Source organism: Lepidochelys kempii, chromosome 7 (assembly GCF_965140265.1).
Source record: "Lepidochelys kempii isolate rLepKem1 chromosome 7, rLepKem1.hap2, whole genome shotgun sequence".
Lineage (NCBI taxonomy): Eukaryota > Metazoa > Chordata > Testudines > Cheloniidae > Lepidochelys > Lepidochelys kempii.
This window is the reverse complement of record NC_133262.1, coordinates 94,694,564-94,714,912: the sequence shown is the minus strand read 5'-3', so window position 1 is coordinate 94,714,912 and position 20,349 is coordinate 94,694,564. Positions and strand designations below refer to the sequence as shown.

General features: G+C 42.4%; 1 protein-coding gene across 4 annotated transcripts in view; it reads left to right on the top strand.

The window, feature by feature from the left end:
- The window catches only part of MARCHF5 (membrane associated ring-CH-type finger 5), a 74,812-nt gene that overhangs the window by 12,802 nt on the left and 41,661 nt on the right, over positions 1-20,349 (top strand). For 2 of the 4 annotated variants that reach the window (XM_073353913.1, XM_073353914.1), the window contains exons 2-3: positions 17,712-17,842; positions 17,957-18,159. In XM_073353913.1, coding sequence (XP_073210014.1) covers positions 17,763-17,842; positions 17,957-18,159 — 283 coding nt within the window. In that variant the 5' untranslated portion in view covers positions 17,712-17,762. The remainder of the gene's footprint in view (positions 1-17,711; positions 17,843-17,956; positions 18,160-20,349) is intronic. The other 2 variants (XM_073353915.1, XM_073353912.1) reach the window with 1 other exon arrangement.

Here is a 20,349-nt window from a genome sequence, read left to right as displayed (position 1 = left end):
TTTAAAGTTTTGCAAAATGGGCAAATTTGATAGCTCCTATGTTTGAATTTCAGGGGAGTGTCATTTAGCTCAGTGCCTAAAGAGAACCGTTAAAACTAGAATTTTAAATATTAGTTTGTCTTTGAAAATGCAAAATTGTCATACTGCAGTGCAATGGAGAATCTGAAGGCACTGGGGGAAGGTAGTCAGAAACCCATCACAGTTGCAAGCAGTCGCTCTTTTATAACAATTGTTCATTATAGCACTGACCTGGAGGAATCAATAATATAAGTGATTCTGTCTTCCCGCTTCTTCCAGTCCCCCTTGTTAATCTGTATACCTTTTCTTTCAGAGGTAACTATATATGCAAGAATTTATGGCAGTAATTTTCTTCTGGCAGTAACTTAACCTCCGTTCCTCATTGTCTAGATCTGTAAAATGGAGATGGTACTTAACAGGGTTAATGTTAATAAAACACTACATTTTAAATATTAATTTCAAAACTCAATATACATTTTTTTTTTCTTAAAGGCAAAGATCCTGAACTTGGGATTCCGTGTGTTTTCTACAGCAGTTAATATCTCTAGGACTGTCTTAGCTCTTATTTTACACTAGGAGCGCGTTGCTGGTATAGGTATATTGAGATAGTGTACCCGCAAAGCACTCCTAATCTGTGGACGCATCTTTTGCTGTCATAGCTTATTCCAGTCTAGTCTATGCTACAAAGGCTTTGCTGGTTTAGCTACACTGGAAGAGTCCCGTAGTGGACATGCAGCTTATACCTGCATAATGAGTTCTTTTGCCAGTATAGTTAAACCACCTTCCTGAACTACAAGATATACCAGCAAAGGACTCTTGTTGGTATCAGTTATGTCTCCCTGGAGCACTTGCCAACACAGCTGTGTCAGTTAGGGGTGTGTCTTTTTTCACAATCTTAACCAACAGAGCTATGTGTGCAAAACTTTGTAATGTACACCTGATCTCCTCTTTTCCCTACCTCCTCCACCCGAAATGAGCTGTATTGGTAAAAGTGCAGTTTTGCTGGTAAAACTGTGTCTGCACTAGGGGCTTTTGCCAGTATAGCTATGTTGGGTCAGGGATCCCACCTCTTCACACCTCTGACTTATAGAGCTATGCCAGCAGAAGGCTGTCGTGTTGGTATGACCTAAGCCACAAACAACATGTGGAATGTTGTAACTAAGAATAACATGCTACTCATGTGGAACCTAGTAATGAGGGGTGACAGTCTGGAGAAGGTTTAGTATGTTTGGTGAAACTTGGTGTAACTTGGGTAGTGATACATCCCATGGTGACTTTGCAATATAGGAAGTTCTTAAAGTCTTCATTTATAAACTGAGCACATTTGATCTTTAGTTTCTACGAAACATAAAACTTCAGTGTCATATTTGTAGCGGTAACTTTTTATCATAGAAACTGCACTTTCAAACAAGCTTGCTTTATCTACAACTTCCCTTTTGCAGTATTTAATTCTATTATTTTATGCCTGTTCTGGATCATATGTTTGTTTAACTTTGATAATTTTTTGTTGCTCTAAAGCCTTAACTAACTTACCCTCTCAGAATTCCAAATATGTGGGATTTCCTCTATTTCCTTTGTTCCCAGCAAAGCAGCTTGTGCTGATGGAGCCTTACATCCGTTTTGAAAAAGATGGTGGTTCAGTTTGAGTCAGCTGGTGTTGAGTGTATGAAGACTGGGGACAGAATCTGCTGTATTCATGAATGTAGTGTTAAGCAGTCAGCCACAGAAAGGTTATGAGTGCTAACAACTTTCTGGTAAGAGTCACTGGGTCAAGACTTACTTTTCAATTTTATATTGTCTGTATTTTAAGTTGACATAGGATAAAATCGTTAGCCTAACTATTGTGTTGCAAAACAGTATGAAACTTGAGAAAGTTTCCTAAGATATGATTGTGTAGAAAAGAAGATTGTTTTCAGAAATAGCATGAAATAAACTTAATTTCAGTAGTCTGAAATGCTGTGAAACCTTATTAAATTTGCTGTTTGAAAGACTATTGCAAGTCATTATCCAAATCAGAATGTTTGGAGTATGTCACAGTAGTGGTTTAGGCCAAACAGACCCAAAGGATATTGGTGTGCTAAGAGGAGTCTGAGAATCAATACTTGCATATGGCACTTCAAATAATGCAGCAGTTAGTGTTGTCATTAGCTATTGCATGGGGAAACGTGTGGGTTCTTTTCAAAGACTTCCCTCCACACACTCCGCCCCCCATAGTTGTTCCAGAACTAGTTATAACATTTTTTGGGTTTTTTGGTGATGTTGAATAGTCAAACCTGGTGGAATCCCAGGAGTATCATGGCTGATTCAGCTCCCAAGGACCTAGAGAGAGACTTGATTTAAGCATTGTATTTTGTATCTCTCCATGTTGTCAGTGCTGGTTGTTTAGGTTTAGACCTCTGTCCATTCTAATACACAGGGGACTTCCAGGCTTTCCATAAGACACAGATTTTGAGCCAGGATCCATGATCTATGTTCAGATCAAGAGCCAGTTCTGCCATAGTTTTAAATTCTGAAGATGTCAGAGTTGGGAAAGCCAGCATGGAAAGACAAGGTCCATCCTCTCTAGGGTCTAAGCCAGACTTGGTAGAGATCCATTCTTAGAAATGTTTCAGAGTAGCAGCCGTGTTAGTCTGTATTCGCAAAAAGAAAAGGAGTACTTGTGGCACCTTAGACTAACCAATTTATTTGAGCATAAGCTTTCGTGAGCTACAGCTCACTTTATCGGATGCATTCAGTGGAAAATACAGTGGGGAGATTTATATACATAGAGAACATAAAACAATGGATGTTACCATACATACTGTAACCAGAGTGATCACTTAAGGTGCGCTATTACCAGCAGGAGAGCGGAGGCCGGGGGGGGGAGAGAAACCTTTTGTAGTGATGATCAAGGTGGGCCATTTCCAGCAGTTGACAAGAACGTGTGAGGAACAGCGTGGAGTGGGGGATAAACATGGGTAAATAGTTTTACTTTGTGTAATGACCCATCCACTCCCACTCTCTATTCAAGCCTAAGTTAATTGTATCCAGTTTGCAAATTAATTCCAATTCAGCAGTCTCTCGTTGGAGTCTGTTTTTGAAGTTTTTTTGTTGAAGTATTGCCACTTTTAGGTCTGTAATCAAGTGACCAGAGAGATTGAAGTGTTCTCCAGCTGGTTTTTGAATGTTATAGTTCTTGACGTCTGATTTGTGTCTATTTATTCTTTTACTTAGAGACTAAAAGACTCCAGTTTGACCAATGTACATGGCAGAGGGGCATTGCTGGCACATGATGGCATATATCCCATTGGTAGATGTGCAGGTGAACGAGCCTCTGATAGTGGCTGATGTGATTAGGCCCTATGATGGTGTCCCCTGACAATAGATATGTGGACACAGTTGGCAACGGGCTTTGTTGTAAGGATAGGTTCCTGGGTTAGTGGTTCTGTTGTGTGGTGTATGGTTGCTGGTGAGTATTTGCTTCAGGTTGGGGGGCTGTCTGTAAGCAAGGACTGGCCTGTCTCCCAAGATCTGTGAGAGTGATGGGTCATCCTTCAGGATAGGTTGTAGCTCCTTGATGATGCGTTGGAGAAGTTTTAGTTGTGGGCTGAAGGTGATGGCTAGTGGCGTTCTGTTATTTTCTTTGTTGGGCCTGTACTGTAGTAGGTGACTTCTGGGTACTCTTCTGGCTCTATCAATCTGTTTCTTCACTTCAGCAGGTGGGTATTGTAGTTGTAAGAATGCTTGATTTTCAATTATTGAACCTGTTGGTGTTGAAACCTACTGTGTCAAAGCATCTTGCCTGCAGAGAGCAATACGTTTGTGAGGGGATCATCTTAATGTTGGAGGAGCCCCCTTGGCAATGGAGATATGCTGTCAAGCAGGTACAGGTGGATGTGGGGCCTCCTTAATGTTAAAGAACTGCTTGACTCTGAAGAAAACTGATCTTAAGCTAGAATTAGCTTGTGACATTGGAACAGGCTTTGAGGATTGTTTATTTGGCGCTCGGGGTATGGGAGCTTTGAGCTGGAGGTTTTTTTATTGCATGCAGACTTTCTTCCTAAAAACAATTTTTGTTTTAGGTTTGTTTTGGAGAGAACTGAATTGGTGAGATTGTCTTTTTTAGTTCTTACTGGCCAAAATAGAAAGAGATTCTGAGACTGGAGATTTTTACAAGCATAGGAGAGGATCAGAAAGTAGCTGTAACCATAACTCCAAGGCTGAAATAATTATATAGCTGGATTTTTTTTTTAAGTCAGAACAGTGTTGAAAAATACATTAGTGTTTTGGTTTTGTAGAGAGCACCAAGGAAAGAGGTTTGAGTTTGACAGAAATGATGGTTTGTTCTACCTAGCCAGCCTTTTCTCTTTCAGATAGTTATCTGAGTAGTGACCTCATTCAGTAGTAAGATCAAGGTCATGTTTTATTCAATAAAAGAAAATGGAAAATCTGGCAAGAACCAAGTGGTTTTATTTAGCCCTTTCTGCTGCAGCCACTGTCAATAGAGAGAGAGAAAGCTGACTACAGAATACAAGGGATTGCTATTCATTATTCATAACTGGCTAAAGGTTTACGTATATAAAGGATATTACGTGATTCTTTTCATAGGTCTTTTATGGTTTAAATAGTTGCCTGGCAAACTGGATGGAGTAATTAGAAAATCATTTTTAAAATATGTGTATATTGTTGCTCTATTACCAGATAAAAAAAACAATAACTTCTTTAATTGAAAAAAAAATAGATTATATTTTGAGTGTAAAACCTCTGTGGAGCTTCATCCAAAGGGTACTCATTTAATGACTAATGCAGTAGGTGTTGCAGTGGTACTTTGCAGGACTGCATTGACATTTTCTTTTGTCAGTATTTTAATAGACCTTAAATTTCTTTGGTTAGATGGTATCTTGCAGTAGTGCAGTCCACAGCTTTAGCTGAGCTACCCAGTTCTGCTGTGGAATCTCATTCATCAAGAATAAAAGCTCCACACTGGATTTCTAAGGGTATGTCTACACTACGGAATAAGGTCGAATTTATAGAAGTCGGTTTTTTAGAAATCGGTTTTATATATTCGAGTGTGTGTGTCCCCACAGAAAATGCTCTAAGTGCATTAAGTGCATTAACTCGGCGGAGCGCTTCCACAGTACCGAGGCTAGAGTCGACTTCCGGAGCGTTGCACTGTGGGTAGCTATCCCACAGTTCCCGCAGTCTCCGCTGCCCATTGGAATTCTGGGTTGAGATCCCAATGCCTGATGGGGCTAAAACATTGTCGCGGGTGGTTCTGGGTACATATCGTCAGGCCTCCCTCCGTGAAAGCAAGGGCAGACAATCATTTCGCGCCTTTTTTCCTGAGTTACCTGTGCAGACGCCATACCACTGCAAGCATGGAGCCCGCTCAGGTAACCGTCACCCTATGTCTCCTGGGTGCTGGCAGACGCGGTACGGCATTGCTACACAGTAGCAGCAACCTCTTGCCTTGTGGCAGCAGACGGTACAGTACGACTGGTAGCCGTCATCGTCATGTCCGAGGTGCTCCTGGCCACGTCGGCTGGGAGCGCCTGGGCAGACATGGGCGCAGGGACTAAATTTGGAGTGACTTGACCAGGTCATTCTCTTTAGTCCTGCAGTCAGTCCTATTGAACCGTCTTATGGTGAGCGGGCAGGCGATACGGACTGCTAGCAGTCGTACTGTACCATCTTCTGCCGAGCAGCCATGAGATGTGGATGGCATGCAGTCCTTCTGCACCGTCTGCTGCCAGCCAAAGATGTAAAAGATAGATGGAGTGTATCAAAACAAGAAATAGACCAGATTTGTTTTGTACTCATTTGCCTTCTCCCCTGTCTAGGGGACTCATTCCTCTAGGTCACACTGCAGTCACTCACAGAGAAGGTGCAGCGAGGTAAATCTAGCCATGTATCAATCAGAGGCCAGGCTAACCTCCTTGTTCCAATAAGAACGATAACTTAGGTGCACCATTTCTTATTGGAACCCTCCGTGAAGTCCTGCCTGAAATACTCCTTGATGTACAGGCACCCCCTTTGTTGATTTTAGCTCCCTGAAGCCAACCCTGTAAGCCGTGTCGTCAGTCGCCCCTCCCTCCGTCAGAGCAATGGCAGACAATCGTTCCGCGCCTTTTTTCTGTGCGGATGCCATACCAAGGCAAGCATGGAGGCCGCTCAGCTCGCTTTGGCAATTAGGAGCACATTAAACACCACACGCATTATCCAGCAGTATATGCAGCACCAGAACCTGGCAAAGCGATACCGGGCGAGGAGGCGACGTCAGCGCGGTCACGTGAGTGATCAGGACATGGACACAGATTTCTCTGAAAGCATGGGCCCTGCCAATGCATGCATCATGGTGCTAATGGGGCAGGTTCATGCTGTGGAACGCCGATTCTGGGCTCGGGAAACAAGCACAGACTGGTGGGACCGCATAGTGTTGCAGGTCTGGGACGATTCCCAGTGGCTGCGAAACTTTCGCATGCGTAAGGGCACTTTTATGGAACTTTGTGACTTGCTTTCCCCTGCCCTGAGGCGCATGAATACCAAGATGAGAGCAGCCCTCACAGTTGAGAAGCAAGTGGCGATAGCCCTGTGGAAGCTTGCAACGCCAGACAGCTACCGGTCAGTTGGGAATCAATTTGGAGTGGGCAAATCTACTGTGGGGGCTGCTGTGATGCAAGTAGCCCACGCAATCAAAGATCTGCTGATATCAAGGGTAGTGACCCTGGGAAATGTGCAGGTCATAGTGGATGGCTTTGCTGCAATGGGATTCCCTAACTGTGGTGGGGCTATAGACGGAACCCATATCCCTATCTTGGCACCGGAGCACCAAGCCGCCGAGTACATAAACCGCAAGGGGTACTTTTCGATAGTGCTGCAAGCTCTGGTGGATCACAAGGGAAGTTTCACCAACATCAACGTGGGATGGCCGGGAAAGGTGCATGATGCTCGCATCTTCAGGAACTCTGGTCTGTTTCAAAAGCTGCAGGAAGGGACTTTCTTCCCAGACCAGAAAATAACTGTTGGGGATGTTGAAATGCCTATATGTATCCTTGGGGACCCAGCCTACCCCTTAATGCCATGGCTCATGAAGCCGTACACAGGCAGCCTGGACAGTAGTCAGGAGCTGTTCAACTACAGGCTGAGCAAGTGCAGAATGGTGGTAGAATGTGCATTTGGACGTTTAAAGGCGCGCTGGCGCAGTTTACTGACTCGCTTAGACCTCAGCGAAACCAATATTCCCACTGTTATTACTGCTTGCTGTGTGCTCCACAATATCTGTGAGAGTAAGGGGGAGACCTTTATGGCGGGGTGGGAGGTTGAGGCAAATCGCCTGGCTGCTGGTTACGCGCAGCCAGACACCAGGGCGGTTAGAAGAGCACAGGAGGGCGCGGTACGCATCAGAGAAGCTTTGAAAACCAGTTTCATGACTGGCCAGGCTACGGTGTGAAAGTTCTGTTTGTTTCTCCTTGATGAAACCCCCCGCCCCTTGGTTCACTCTACTTCCCTGTAAGCTAACCACCCGCCCCTCCTCCCTTCAATCACCGCTTGCAGAGGCAATAAAGTCATTGTTGCTTCACATTCATGCATTCTTTATTCATTCATCACACAAATAGGGGGATGACTACCAGGGTAGCCCAGGAGGGGTGGTGGAGGAGGGAAGGAAAATGCCGCACAGCACTTTAAAAGTTTACAACTTTAAAATTTATTGAATGACAGCCTTCTTTTTTTTGGGCAATCCTCTGTGGTGGAGTGGCTGGTTGGCCGGCGGCCCCCCCCACCGCGTTCTTGGGCGTCTGGGTGTGGAGGCTATGGAACTTGGGGAGGAGGGCGGTTGGTTACAGAGGGGCAGCAGTGGCAGTCTGTGCTCCAGCTGCCTTTGCTGCAGCTCAACCATACACTGGAGCATACTGGTTTGGTCCTGCAGCAGCCTCAGCATTGAATCCTGCCTCCTCTCATCACGCTGCCGCCACATTTGAGCTTCAGCCCTCTCTTCAGCCCGCCACCTCTCCTCCCGGTCATTTTGTGCTTTCCTGCACTCTGACATTATTTGCCTCCACGCATTCGTCTGTGCTCTGTCAGTGTGGGAGGACAGCATGAGCTCGGAGAACATTTCATCGCGAGTGCGTTTTTTTTTCTTTCTAAGCTTCACTAGCCTCTGGGAAGGAGAAGATCCTGTGATCATTGAAACACATGCAACTGGTGGAGAGAAAAAAAGGGACAGCGGTATTTAAAAAGACACATTTTATAAAACAGTGGCTACACTCTTTCAGGGTAAACCTTGCTGTTAACATTACATACATAGCACATATGCTTTTGTTACAAGGTCGCATTTTGCCTCCTCCCACCGCGTGACTACCCCCTCAACCTTCCCCCCTCCCTGTGGCTAACAGCGGGGAACATTTCTGTTTAGCCACAGGCAAACAGCCCAGCAGGAATGGGCTCCTCTGAGTGTCCCCTGAAGAAAAGCACTCTATTTCAACCAGGTGACCATGAATTATATCTCACTCTCCTGAGGATAACACAGAGAGATAAAGAACGGATGTTGTTTGAATGCCAGCAAACATACACTGCAATGCTTTGTTCTACAATGATTCCCGAGTACGTGTTACTGGCCTGGAGTGGTAAAGTGTCCTACCATGAAGGACGCAATAAGGCTGCCCTCCCCAGAAACCTTTTGCAAAGGCTTTAGGACTACATCTAGGAGAACCGCAAATGCCAGGGCAAAGTAATCCTTTCACATGCTTGCTTTTAAACCATGTATAGTATTTTAAAAGGTACACTCACCAGAGGTCCCTTCTCCGCCTGCTGGGTCCAGGAGGCAGCCTTGGGTGGGTTCGGGGGGTACTGGCTCCAGGTCTAGGGTGAGAAACAGTTCCTGGCTGTCGGGAAAACCGGTTTCTCCGCTTGCTTGCTGTGAGCTATCTACAACCACCTCCTCCTCATCATCTTCTTCGTCCCCAAAACCTGCTTCTGTACTGCCTCCATCTCCATTGAAGGAGTCAAACAACACGGCTGGGGTAGTGGTGGCTGAACCCCCTAAAATGGCATGCAGCTCATCATAGAAGCGGCATGTTTGGGGCTCTGACCCAGAGCGGCTGTTCGCCTCTCTGGTTTTCTGGTAGGCTTGCCTCAGCTCCTTCAGTTTCACGCGGCACTGCTTCAGGTCCCTGTTATGGCCTCTGTCCTTCATGCCCTGGGAGATTTTCACAAAGGTTTTGGCATTTCGAAAACTGGAACGGAGTTCTGATAGCACGGATTCCTCTCCCCAAACAGCGATCAGATCCCGTACCTCCCGTTCGGTCCATGCTGGAGCTCTTTTGCGATTCTGGGACTCCATCATGATCACCTGTGCTGATGAGCTCTGCATGGTCACCTGCAGCTTGCCACGCTGGCCAAACAGGAAATGAGATTCAAAAGTTCACGGTTCTTTTCCTGTCTACCTGGCCAGTGCATCTGAGCTGAGAGTGCTGTCCAGAGCGGTCATAATGGAGCACTCTGGGATAGCTCCCAGAGGCCAATACCATCGAATTGTGTCCACAGTACCCCAAATTCGAGCCGGCAATGTCGATTTAAGCGCTAATTCACTTGTCAGGGGTGGAGTAAGGAAATCGATTTTAAGAGCCCTTTAAGTCGAAATAAAGGACTTCATTGTGTGGACGGGTGCAGGTTTACATCGATTTAACGCTGCTAAATTCGACCTAAAGTCCTAGTGTAGACCAGGGCTAAGGATGACTCTCAGATCCCAGTGGTGGAGGAGCTACATGACTACAGCAACATCTTTTGGGGATGGGAGTGGTGGGTCTCGGGCTTTTTGTCTTGCTAGGAAGTAGCAACTACAGGAATAATATAGGAATAAGGTTCTCAGGACCTTCTATCTCCAGAAGACCATGTGTGGTTTCTGTCGTGGCTTGGATGCTCCACTGATTGCTGCTGCCTGCTGGTTTACATTAGAGGATCGCTTTACCAGCAGGACTGCTAGAAATTCCAGTCTCCACTTTTCCATCCTCTGACTTGTAAGAAGGGCAAATAAACTTTTCAGCCTCTGAGGCAGAAACCCCTGAATCTTCTGTCTCAGGAGAACTGGTACTGGTGAAATATGTTTCCAGGACTGAAAGAACCACTGGTACTAGAGACAGAAGAGAGTGATCTCCCTATATATCTGAAAGACAAGAGTAGAAAAACATTTTATTTTTAAGAAGATGATGGGGTAGCTACTGAGCAGCATGTATTGCTGTAATAGTACCTGACAAGAATCTAATATTGAGTGAGGAAATTTTGGAATCCTACCTAGCAACTGTTTATATAAATCCCTTTGTAGTTACTTGCACTAAGTCCTTAGTTCTAATTTTCTTAGATGCTGATACTTCAGGAGATGCTCTGGACTAGAAGATGGAAAAGGCCTTAGGGATTTTCTGATGTGTAGACTCTCAGCCAGGAGCCGCTATTAATGCTGCATTGTTCAAGGAAACTATGGAATGGCTTGCCCAGTTCCACATAGATTTTGCAGTACAGTCAAAGATAACTAAGGAATAGTCCATTTCCTGTATTGCTGTTACAGTCCTTATTGAAGTAGCCTATATCTCTGTTGTATTAGTGGCATGTATAATCAACTCCTTGGTGTCAAGGTTAAATTTTGTTATCACTGTATGAAAGCAAAACAGTTCTGTCGGAATCTTAACTTTTCATTTTAATACTCTTATAGCAATTCTTTCAGACAAACCTGACCCAATTAGTCAATCTGATCCCTACAGCCAGCTCTCTCTCTGTTACGAATAAAATCCAGGTTTTGTTTAAAAACAGAAGCAGGAGTAAAGTGGTTATTCTGACTTTTTCTTCATCTAGCATTTAATAGGAGGGAGATGCCACTTTCCTAACAGTGGTCTATGATAACAGAAGGGTGTTATCTACAATAAATGGTGGTTACTTCATAGAATTTCTTACTCTACTTTCAGGTGATCAGAGAGAAATATTATGAAGAGTGCAGTGTCTTATGAATAGTTAAGTGTTTGATTTGTCTCACTGTGTGGATGGAGTTATCAGCCAAAACTGATAACTCCCTGTTTACCAGCCACCATGTATCAGTGGTTAAGATGTCTGACAGATTTTAATCACACTGATTTTACTTGTTAATAGTGGTCTCCCCACTTCCCTCCAGTCTCTTGTCATCTTGTGGCTTGACTATTGTGGTTTCTTTTACTTGGGGCATTTTTTATCACCTTGTCGCCAGGACCTGCTCTGGGCACAATGGCAACAAGGCTATAAAAATGCCTATAGCATTACTGCTGATGGAGTCTGCAACGGCGGGACACTTCCTTTAAAAAAAAAAAAAAAAAGTGCAGACGCAGCCAAAGTCATACTTCAGAGTTAATTCCCAGTTGAGATGAACAGAAACAATTACCATGTCTGTATCAAGATATCTTTCTTTAGATTGAGGACCACAGCCTTTTCAGTGTGAACCGATGCAGTGCTTATCTTCACAAGCATAAGGGCTAAAAACTGCAAGAGTGCATGTACAGTAGCATGCTTCATAGCCATAATTCACTACCTGTGCAGCTCCACCTGTTTCAATAATGCTGGAAGCTGAAGTGGAGATAGAGCTCAGGCTTAATATGGTTATATAACATGGTGAACAAAATATCTGTGTCCTGCCTCAATTTACAGCTTCCACCATTGCTATTACTGGGGAATTTCACTGGTGATGTATTATAGTTGTGAAATTTGCAAGTGTACAGAAGGGCAAAGACTAAAAAAAGGTGACATAGCAGCCCTTGTCAGAAAATAGCATTGTGAGTTCTTTGTGGTCTCTGTCTACTCCTGCCCATACTTGCTTAGTTTAGAAGTTAAAAAAATTCCATTTTTTTCTAGCTGCCTGCCCTGCACACTTGTCTAGAATCTGAATGTCAAGCTGGGTCCTTTACTTCGCAGGTATTATATCAGTAATATAGATTCTGCAGCCCAAATTCTGCATCTTGTATATTCTGTGCAATCTGTCTTTGGTACGCTTCCATGGGTGTAACTTAGGACATGTCTACACTTACCTCCGGAGCTATCTATCCAGCGGGGGTCGATTTATCGCGTCTAGTGAAGATGAGATAAATCAACCGCCGAGCACTCTCCCATCGACTCCGGTACTCCACCGGAGTGAGAAGCATAGGTGGAGTCGACGGGGGAGTGTCAGCAGTCAACCTACCGCAGTGAAGACATGGTGTTAAGTAGATCTAAGTACGTCAACTTCAGCTACATTATTCATGTAACTGAAGTTGCATAACTTAGATCGATCCCGCCTCCAGGGTAGACCAGGCCTTACGGGCAGAAGTTGGCATGTGGATGACTCCTGAAAGCCCTTAAAGTTCTGGATCCAAAAGCATCTTACAAAATAGGTATGAATAAAGAGAAGAAAATGGGGCAGAGGTGTTAATTAGGTATGGGACAGAAGTAAGATTTGGGTGATTTAACTGCATTTCCATAGCTTCAAATGCTTTTGTTTCTTTTAAAGTTAAGATTAGTCTGACTATCCTTGATTCTAATGACTGGCTTTTAACCACAGTGTTTTAACAGTACTTAATCCTTAAATCACTGACAACTTGTCAGCCTTAACTCCAGCTTAACTAAATTTTTGGTCTGATAAATTCTTAAGATGGAGAGCCTTCGTATTTTGTATGCTTTTTGAAAAATACTATGGAACCTTTAATTTAAGGACAAGCAAAGGGAGCTGGGTATAACCTTTTGAAAGCAAAGTACCTTACTGCAGCAAAAAAGAATCAGCATTGGCTGTGAGTCAAGTCCTTGTGTCAAATTTGAACTTGAAGCTTTCTAGCCCACAATTACAGGTACCACCACTTGAGGCATTTATCAGGCCCTGATTAATTTAATATGGGCATCCAGTTGTGTGGCAAATCAGTGCATGCAGATGCATCCAGGCGTTTTTGTGTAGATACCTAATTTGCATGTATAAGTGTGTGCATAAACTGAAAACAACTCAAAAGAATTAAATCTTTTAAAAAACAATGTTACCCTGTCCTAAAGCTTCGGTTGGGTTGTCATTTTATCCATTTTTTTAAATTTCTAAATCCGTACAAAAGAGGTTTTTCTGATTTACTTGCAGGAATCTGACTTCCCAATTCTGATTCTACCCGAAAAGCAATATGGCCTAGTATGCTAAGTTGGAAGTAGCAGACTATGGCAGGTTGTAATTTTCTCTTTTGAAAATGGAATGACCTGAGCAAAATTTTCATAGGTTGGATTGGTTAATCTGAATAAACACACAGGACAGTGACATGAACCCCGTCTATCCAAACATCTGGATCTAAGCCACAGATGTTATTTATCATTTTAAAGGCTTTACCAGGCATTATTACTTGGGTGCTCAAGCAGCAGTTCAGGATCACATACAAAGATCAGACAAATTGGGTGTGGCATTAAACTATTCTATGTTAAGGTGTATTGTGCATGATCCAAGTAAATGCAGTATAAAGAAATGCAGGGTAGAGACTTACATATTTTAAAGTTATTTCACCTGCAAAAGTGACTTAGATCTGCCTATTTAATTGTTTTGAGGTCAAACTTTGGGAAACTGGCATCTGCTTATAATTTTCTTGCATTAATACATTGATTTTTGATTCTCTACAGTGATAAATAATCTGTGGCCCTTTAGAGCACAAATAGCTGCACGTTTAGGAACTGCTGACTATTATAAATCCTGTTCTTTTTTGCTTTGAGCAATGATACCCTTATGATCTTGGGGTAATTGCTGTGTGGAACATTTGATAAATGAATTCTGTTCAGCTGCAGAACTGACAGCAGTGACTGATATAGCTAAGGTGCATTAGTGGTTTAATTTTAGCTTGGTTGGAATATAGAAGTAGCAAATTCATTCACTGTTTTTAAAATACTACTTTATATATGTGATTTTCTTATTGAACTGAAAGTATCTCTTTTTTGCACTATACATTTTCAGTACTTTGCTTGGTATTTTGGAGGCAAAAGTGTAATACCTCAAGTTCTTTCCTCACACTAATAAAACATTGTTAGTATAATTCAATCATTTTTAGTAGAGAATGGTTCTTTTTAAGTTAAAAGTTTTAGTTGGCAAATACAAATAGTACAATCTAAATGTCTAAAATAGTGTGTGGAAGGAAATTTATTAGAGGTGGCACAGGTAGCAACACCTATAGTTAAGTTAGCCCAATATTTTCCCTTAAAAGATGCTGTTTTTCATTAATTATAACTTTGCCAAAGTTAAACAGTTTGAGCTGAAATTTCTTATTATGGGTATCTGCCTCAGACTAGTTTTTAATCTAAAATGGTTCAGCCATTTGAGAATAAGATTAAGGAAAAATTATATATCTGCTTATTTTAAAAACAAAAGCCTTATATCCATCTAAGTGCTTTGGAGCATAGGATTGCCTTGCTCAGGGATGTACTTTTTGCTGTCCCAGTGGAGGAGAAAACTGAAAAATTGTCCAGGTTATGACTGAGCCTCAGAAAAATCTCAGTTCATACATGCAGCATGGAGACTTGTTAGTTTGGTAGCTAAATTATTTTATGGTTCCATCTGTATTAAGCATGCTTCAATACTACAGAGCTCTTGCATCCCATAAAAGTGACACGTGCACCTACCTCACAGATTGCAGAGTCTGAGTAGGAGTTTCCCTGCAATTGCTCCTCCCAGCTAACAAGGGCAGCTGTGGTACCAGAACTGAGCTCAGGGAGACTTTATCCTTTGCTCTCAATACTTTCCCTGCATCTAAAAATCGATGTGTTTTTTGTTTTTTTAAAAGAGAAATTGAATTTTTATTTTGTTCAGATTATACGCTTTTCTGTTTAAACCTGTTTAAAATGAAATCTGAGTTTAATATAAAATGTTACGGCCTACACATAATTTCTTAAAACGTTTAAATGATTTTTTTTTAAAAGGGCCAATCCATAAGTCTATATGAAAAACTTTGTGTTAAAGGCTGCTTTTCTGTATAAAGAAATAATCGGGGAGGGGGAAAGAGAAATCTAACTTTTGAGGTCAAGTTTTATAGATATGGCACAATAGGTCACATACTGTATTAAGGGCATGATCCTGTGGGGGATCTAGGGGCTGTGCTAGTGGGTGCAAGAGACTGGCAAAGTTATCAGAAGCATTGGGAGCTGGCTTCTGAGTCTAAGAGGACACCATCATGTATCTGACCAGGATCATCCACTGAGCCCACCTGGATGGTCTCATATTCCTATTTTATAGTTTCTCCCTACTTGAGCTCTGATGGGCTCAGTTCTCAAATTTTGAATATTTGACTCTACCCAGCATGGAAACTTACTGTCTAGCTCCTGTATCCAAAACATTTAAGGTTGTTTTGTTATTAAAAATAATATTTATATGCCGTTTTGTGTGTGTGTTTAAATTCCAGTTACCATCCTAATGCAGCTTGACACAAATTCTGAGCAAAAAGTTAATTAATTTGTGAATTAGCCATATATCATTCACCATTTTCTAACATACTAAAAATTTACAATTAATAATCAGAAAATGTTAAGCTCTATAAATTGCTTAAATAAATGTATTTTGTTATAGTATACCCTAGTTAGCAAAAACATGTATCATATCTAGTGTAAAGGCTCTATTTAATTGTAATTCACCATGTTTTAATAGTTCTATCAAGCACTGAGAATGTACCTTTCTTTAGAAAATAACTGAAGTACAAATGAAAAATTTATTTCATATCGATTTAAATCAAGACTTTCTTCTTAATGATTTTAATCAAACCAGCCTTTAGCACAGAGGGGAAGGAGGAAGCTCCCTGACTCCAGTGCAGAAGGGTGAGGAATGGGGTGAGGTGAGGGTTAGGAGCATGAGCCAGGAGAGGCGGACAGGGATGGAAGATTGGGGTAGGAATAATAACAAGGGGGGTTGGAAAAAGAGGCAGGAGCTGGAAGGGGAAGGTTGTACAGGAACAGTCCATAATAAGTAGAAAACACTCTTACAGAACCAAGAACTGAACCCATTAGTCATGAGTCAACCAATGTTCCTTTGCTGTCTAGCAAATAGCTGTGAAACTCATTGGCAGTGTATCTCCATTCTTCTCTAGTGACAGTTGTGCACATAAGAAGCCTTTTACTGCTGCTGTTTACTCAAGTAGTAGAGGACTTTACTGTGGATCTAAAGATCCCAGCCTTGCCATGACCTATATTGGGGGTTAATATGGTATCACATGATGAATTTTTTTGTTGTTGTTGTTTAAGCTTAAACACATGATCAAGACTGGTTTTTCCCCCTACAAAATCCCTGCCTCATTCAGCACACAAGGCAAGTAATTATAGCAATAAAAATGTAGTTACAGTAAAAGTCAGTAAACAGCTGAATAAAATTAACGTGTTTTAAACAGTTTAAAGGGACACTAGTTAATTATACTTTATAAAGCAGTTTAATAATTTAAGATGTTAAAATCCTAACGTGTTAAAATTAACTTATTTTTCACTGCTCATTAACTAGTGTTTACCTTTTGGTATTCCATTCAGCTGCTTAGAAAATATAAACTATTTACTTTTTCCTTTCTGGTTCTTGGGCACTCAGTATTTGAGTGCTAAACATAGCAGAAGGATGTTTAAATTAAACAATCTGCAGTAAAACGTTTCCTGAAAACTCTTACGTTCAACAGTAAGTATTTAACAAAATTTCTTTTTCAAAATCTAATTTTGGAGCTTATGTTTTGAGGACACAATGGAAGTCTCAAATTACACAATGATAGTGCTTCTTAAAAGCTAGATAATGGGGGCATAATTTTAATGAGGCCACTGAAAGATTTTCGACTTTTGTTGCAATTATTTCTTAATAGTAAACTTCTACATAGCGAACAAGCAAGTAATTACTCATGGAATCTGAAATATTTGTAGACTCTACCTTTAAAATTAATTTAATATATGAAATCAGGCAGCAAAAGTTAGTTCAGTGTGAAACAAATCATGAAGTCGTTAATTTTGAAGTTTTATAAACACTTTAAGCCAGAACCATATTTCATATTCTTTTGAAAACTATATCCCAGGTGCCTAGAGACAAAGTGCATTAGTGGTTAGAACAAGGGCTGGAACTTGTTCTCTTCCTTCCTATGCAGGTCTCATAACCTCTCCATGCCTTAATTTTGCCTAACTGTAAATAACCCACCCTTTGTAAAATAATTTGAGATACTTTGAGAAGTGCTATGTAAGTGCCAAGTATTGATACTATATCCAGATAGCACTTACAGCATTGTGATTATTTTTGTAACTAAAGTGTTTTGTTGGTGATTTCGTAACATTTTGGTGATAGACAAGTGGGAAACTGTCATACTCGGATTCCTCAACTCTTCTCCTTGTTGGATGTTTAATACCAATATGATGCATTACAGCACTTTTGTGTTAGCCTTCATCACAAACACAGTGGTTTAGAGTTTGTTTTGCAAGGACTGTACTGTTGGCATAGCTGTCTGTTTTTTTATTAAAGCAGACAGCAAAGCATGTGTTTTGCAGTGGTTATGAGGTGGGTAAAGGCATGTATAATACATTAAGAACATGTACTTTGCAAATATCTGTCAAGTGATTCAGATTTTGAGTTTACAACTTTGACATAGACTAATTGCTCATTTATCAAACTGAATTAATAGTGCTTAAGTATTCCCAAATATTTTAAAACTAATATTTTGCTGACAGAAACATTATTGCATTATTAATGGGAAAACTTTGCTCTCCAGAGGAAGTATTGGTGTTCTTGGTGATTCAAGGAGTGACAAGTTGCGTTATTAATGGGAAAAGTTTGCTCTCCAGAGGAAGTATTGGTGTTCTTGGTGATTCAAGGAGTGACAAGTGTAATTGCCCTCTCCAGGTTCAAGTTTTTTTCTTTTTCTTTTTTTAACTGCTTTACATGTAAAAATATTATCTTTAAGTGTTGTTTGCATACATTGCTACTTTTGTCTGATACGTGTTTGTTTAATTACAGAAGTTGCTGGGTGTGTTTTGCCACTGATGAAGATGATCGAACAGCGGAGTGGGTGAGACCTTGCAGGTGTAGAGGCTCTACAAAATGGGTTCACCAGACTTGTCTACAGCGTTGGGTAGATGAAAAACAGAGAGGAAACAGTACAGCTCGAGTTGCATGTCCTCAGTGCAATGCAGAATACTTAATAGTATTTCCAAAGCTAGGTAAGAGATGTGCAGTTAAATTCAAATACAGTGTAACTGTTTCAATATTCATACTTTACTTATTTTATGCAAAACTTCCAGTATCTAACTTCTGTTTGGCATGTAAACTTCTGTGTTGTGAAACACACCTGGACTTGTTAACTCATCATTTAAGTTGTTGGTGCTCTTTGGAAAACTGATGCAGAAATTTGCAAGTAATGCATCTGTCCTGGTTCAGTTCACTGCATCCTGAAAACTTTGGACAGCTTCTGCCCTGTAGATATGCTGAGACCAATAGCTCGCTATAATCATGCCCAAGAATCCTTTGTCAGCCTATAGAGGAGACTGCGTTAGTCAGCTGAGGGGCAGAAAAGGGAGCCTGCCTGCAGATTTGTAACAATGTCCCTAATGTTACCTGAAAGTATTTTTATATTTAATTTGTAAAGGACACAGTGAACGCTGCTCTGTACTCAAGAGACGACGGTATTGTAGTTGTGTTATGAGTATTCAAAAAAAGAAAAGGGGAGTGGGTACTGTTCCAAGCTCCATCCACAAGTTGCCAAAATTACTCCTGAGAGGATTCTGCACCTAAAAATTCTGTGCCAAAAAATTAAAAATTTTTGTACATTTTATTTGTCAGATAAATGTGGAAGCTCCAGCATGGCAGTGGGAAGCACAGGCCACTGGCTGCACAGAGGTGGGAGATCACTGTGCTGCTTCCTGCCCCCCCGCCGCCCCACCCCAGACACAGACTCAGCGGTGAGGCTGCACCCAAACCTGACACAGCGCAAGGACCGGGCCTGCCCCAGAAACACCCCAGTGCCCTGCCCCTCCGTGTCACGTGCACTCGGTGTCGGCAGACAGGCTCAGCAAGGCAGGATCCAAGTGCAGGGTGTGGGGGGGTCCAGGAGTAGGTTGAGAGGGTTCTGTGTGGGGCAGTCTAGGTGCGGGGGCTCAGTGGGGGATCTGGGTGAGGGGGGGATCTTGATGCATAGGGGCTTGTTGGGGGGTTCTGGGTGCAACAGTAATTGAACTCTGCAGGGGGGTCCAGGTGAAGGTGGATGGGGCTTAGCGGGGGTGGGGGTCCAGATGCTGGGGAATGGGGCTCAGTGGGGTGGGGATCCAGGTGCAGCTGGTTGGGGCTCAGTAGGGTGGGGATCCGGGTGTGGGAGGGTCTGGGTATGAGGGGGTCTGGATACACATGGGTTGGGTGGATGGGGGAGCATCTGTCTGTACAGAGATCACTCCCCCTGCAGCTGAGGAGCCACGGATGCAGAAAGTGTGAGGGCAGGGGGGAGTTTGCAGAGCTTCTCACAGTGGGGGGAGAAATCTGGGGGTGGTCTGATGTGGCCCCAGATGCCATGCAGGGGAAGAGGAAGTCCAGTCCTCCCTAGCCAAGATGGGATTAGCAGCTGCACCCAGTCACGGTAGGAGCCACCAGCTGGGTCTTACCCAGTCCCACCTCCTGCCCCACAATGATTTACCTCTCTGCTGGCTGCCTTGGGCACCCAAAACATACTGCTGGGGAGGGTCACGTGACTGCTCTTGTGGCTTCCGTTTGCTTCCCCATCAGAAAATCATTTTTCTGCAGGGAAACAAATCCGTGGGGGACATAAATTCTACGCATGTACAGTGGCGCAGAATTCCCCCAGGAGTACAAAATGCTGCTCACAATAGATTGTTACCTTCTGTGCGGCTACAGTATCTACCTGGTCTCTATTAGGCTCCTTCTTGATTGCAGATGAGGGGAAATACAAGTGTGGTATGTCTAAACTCCACTAACTTGTGGCACAAAAAGGAGATGTCATTAAATTGTGCAGTTCTTCGATCCTCCTCCTCCTCCTTCCTTACATGAAAGATGAAACAGTCATCAGTATTGGCATTTAAATTGTCACTGGGTATCTAAGTTAACACTTCACTAAGATAAATGGGGTAGTTTGCACCTCAGTGCTTTTTGTTCCAGACTCTCTCTAGACTCATGTCTGCATCAGTTCCTCTGTTCGCATTTTTGATATTTTTTTCACAACCGTGACGGCTAGAGACTTAATTTCTGTTCAAAAATCAGTATTGCTAACACTTATGAATTAATCATGAATCCCAGTATTGTGGTGCCTGCAAGGGGATTTGTTGCGAAGACATGAGGGGCAAATCCGTTCCCCACGATTCTTGGGTCTGGATGCATGGGCAGAGCTCTGTACAGGAGCCTGTGGG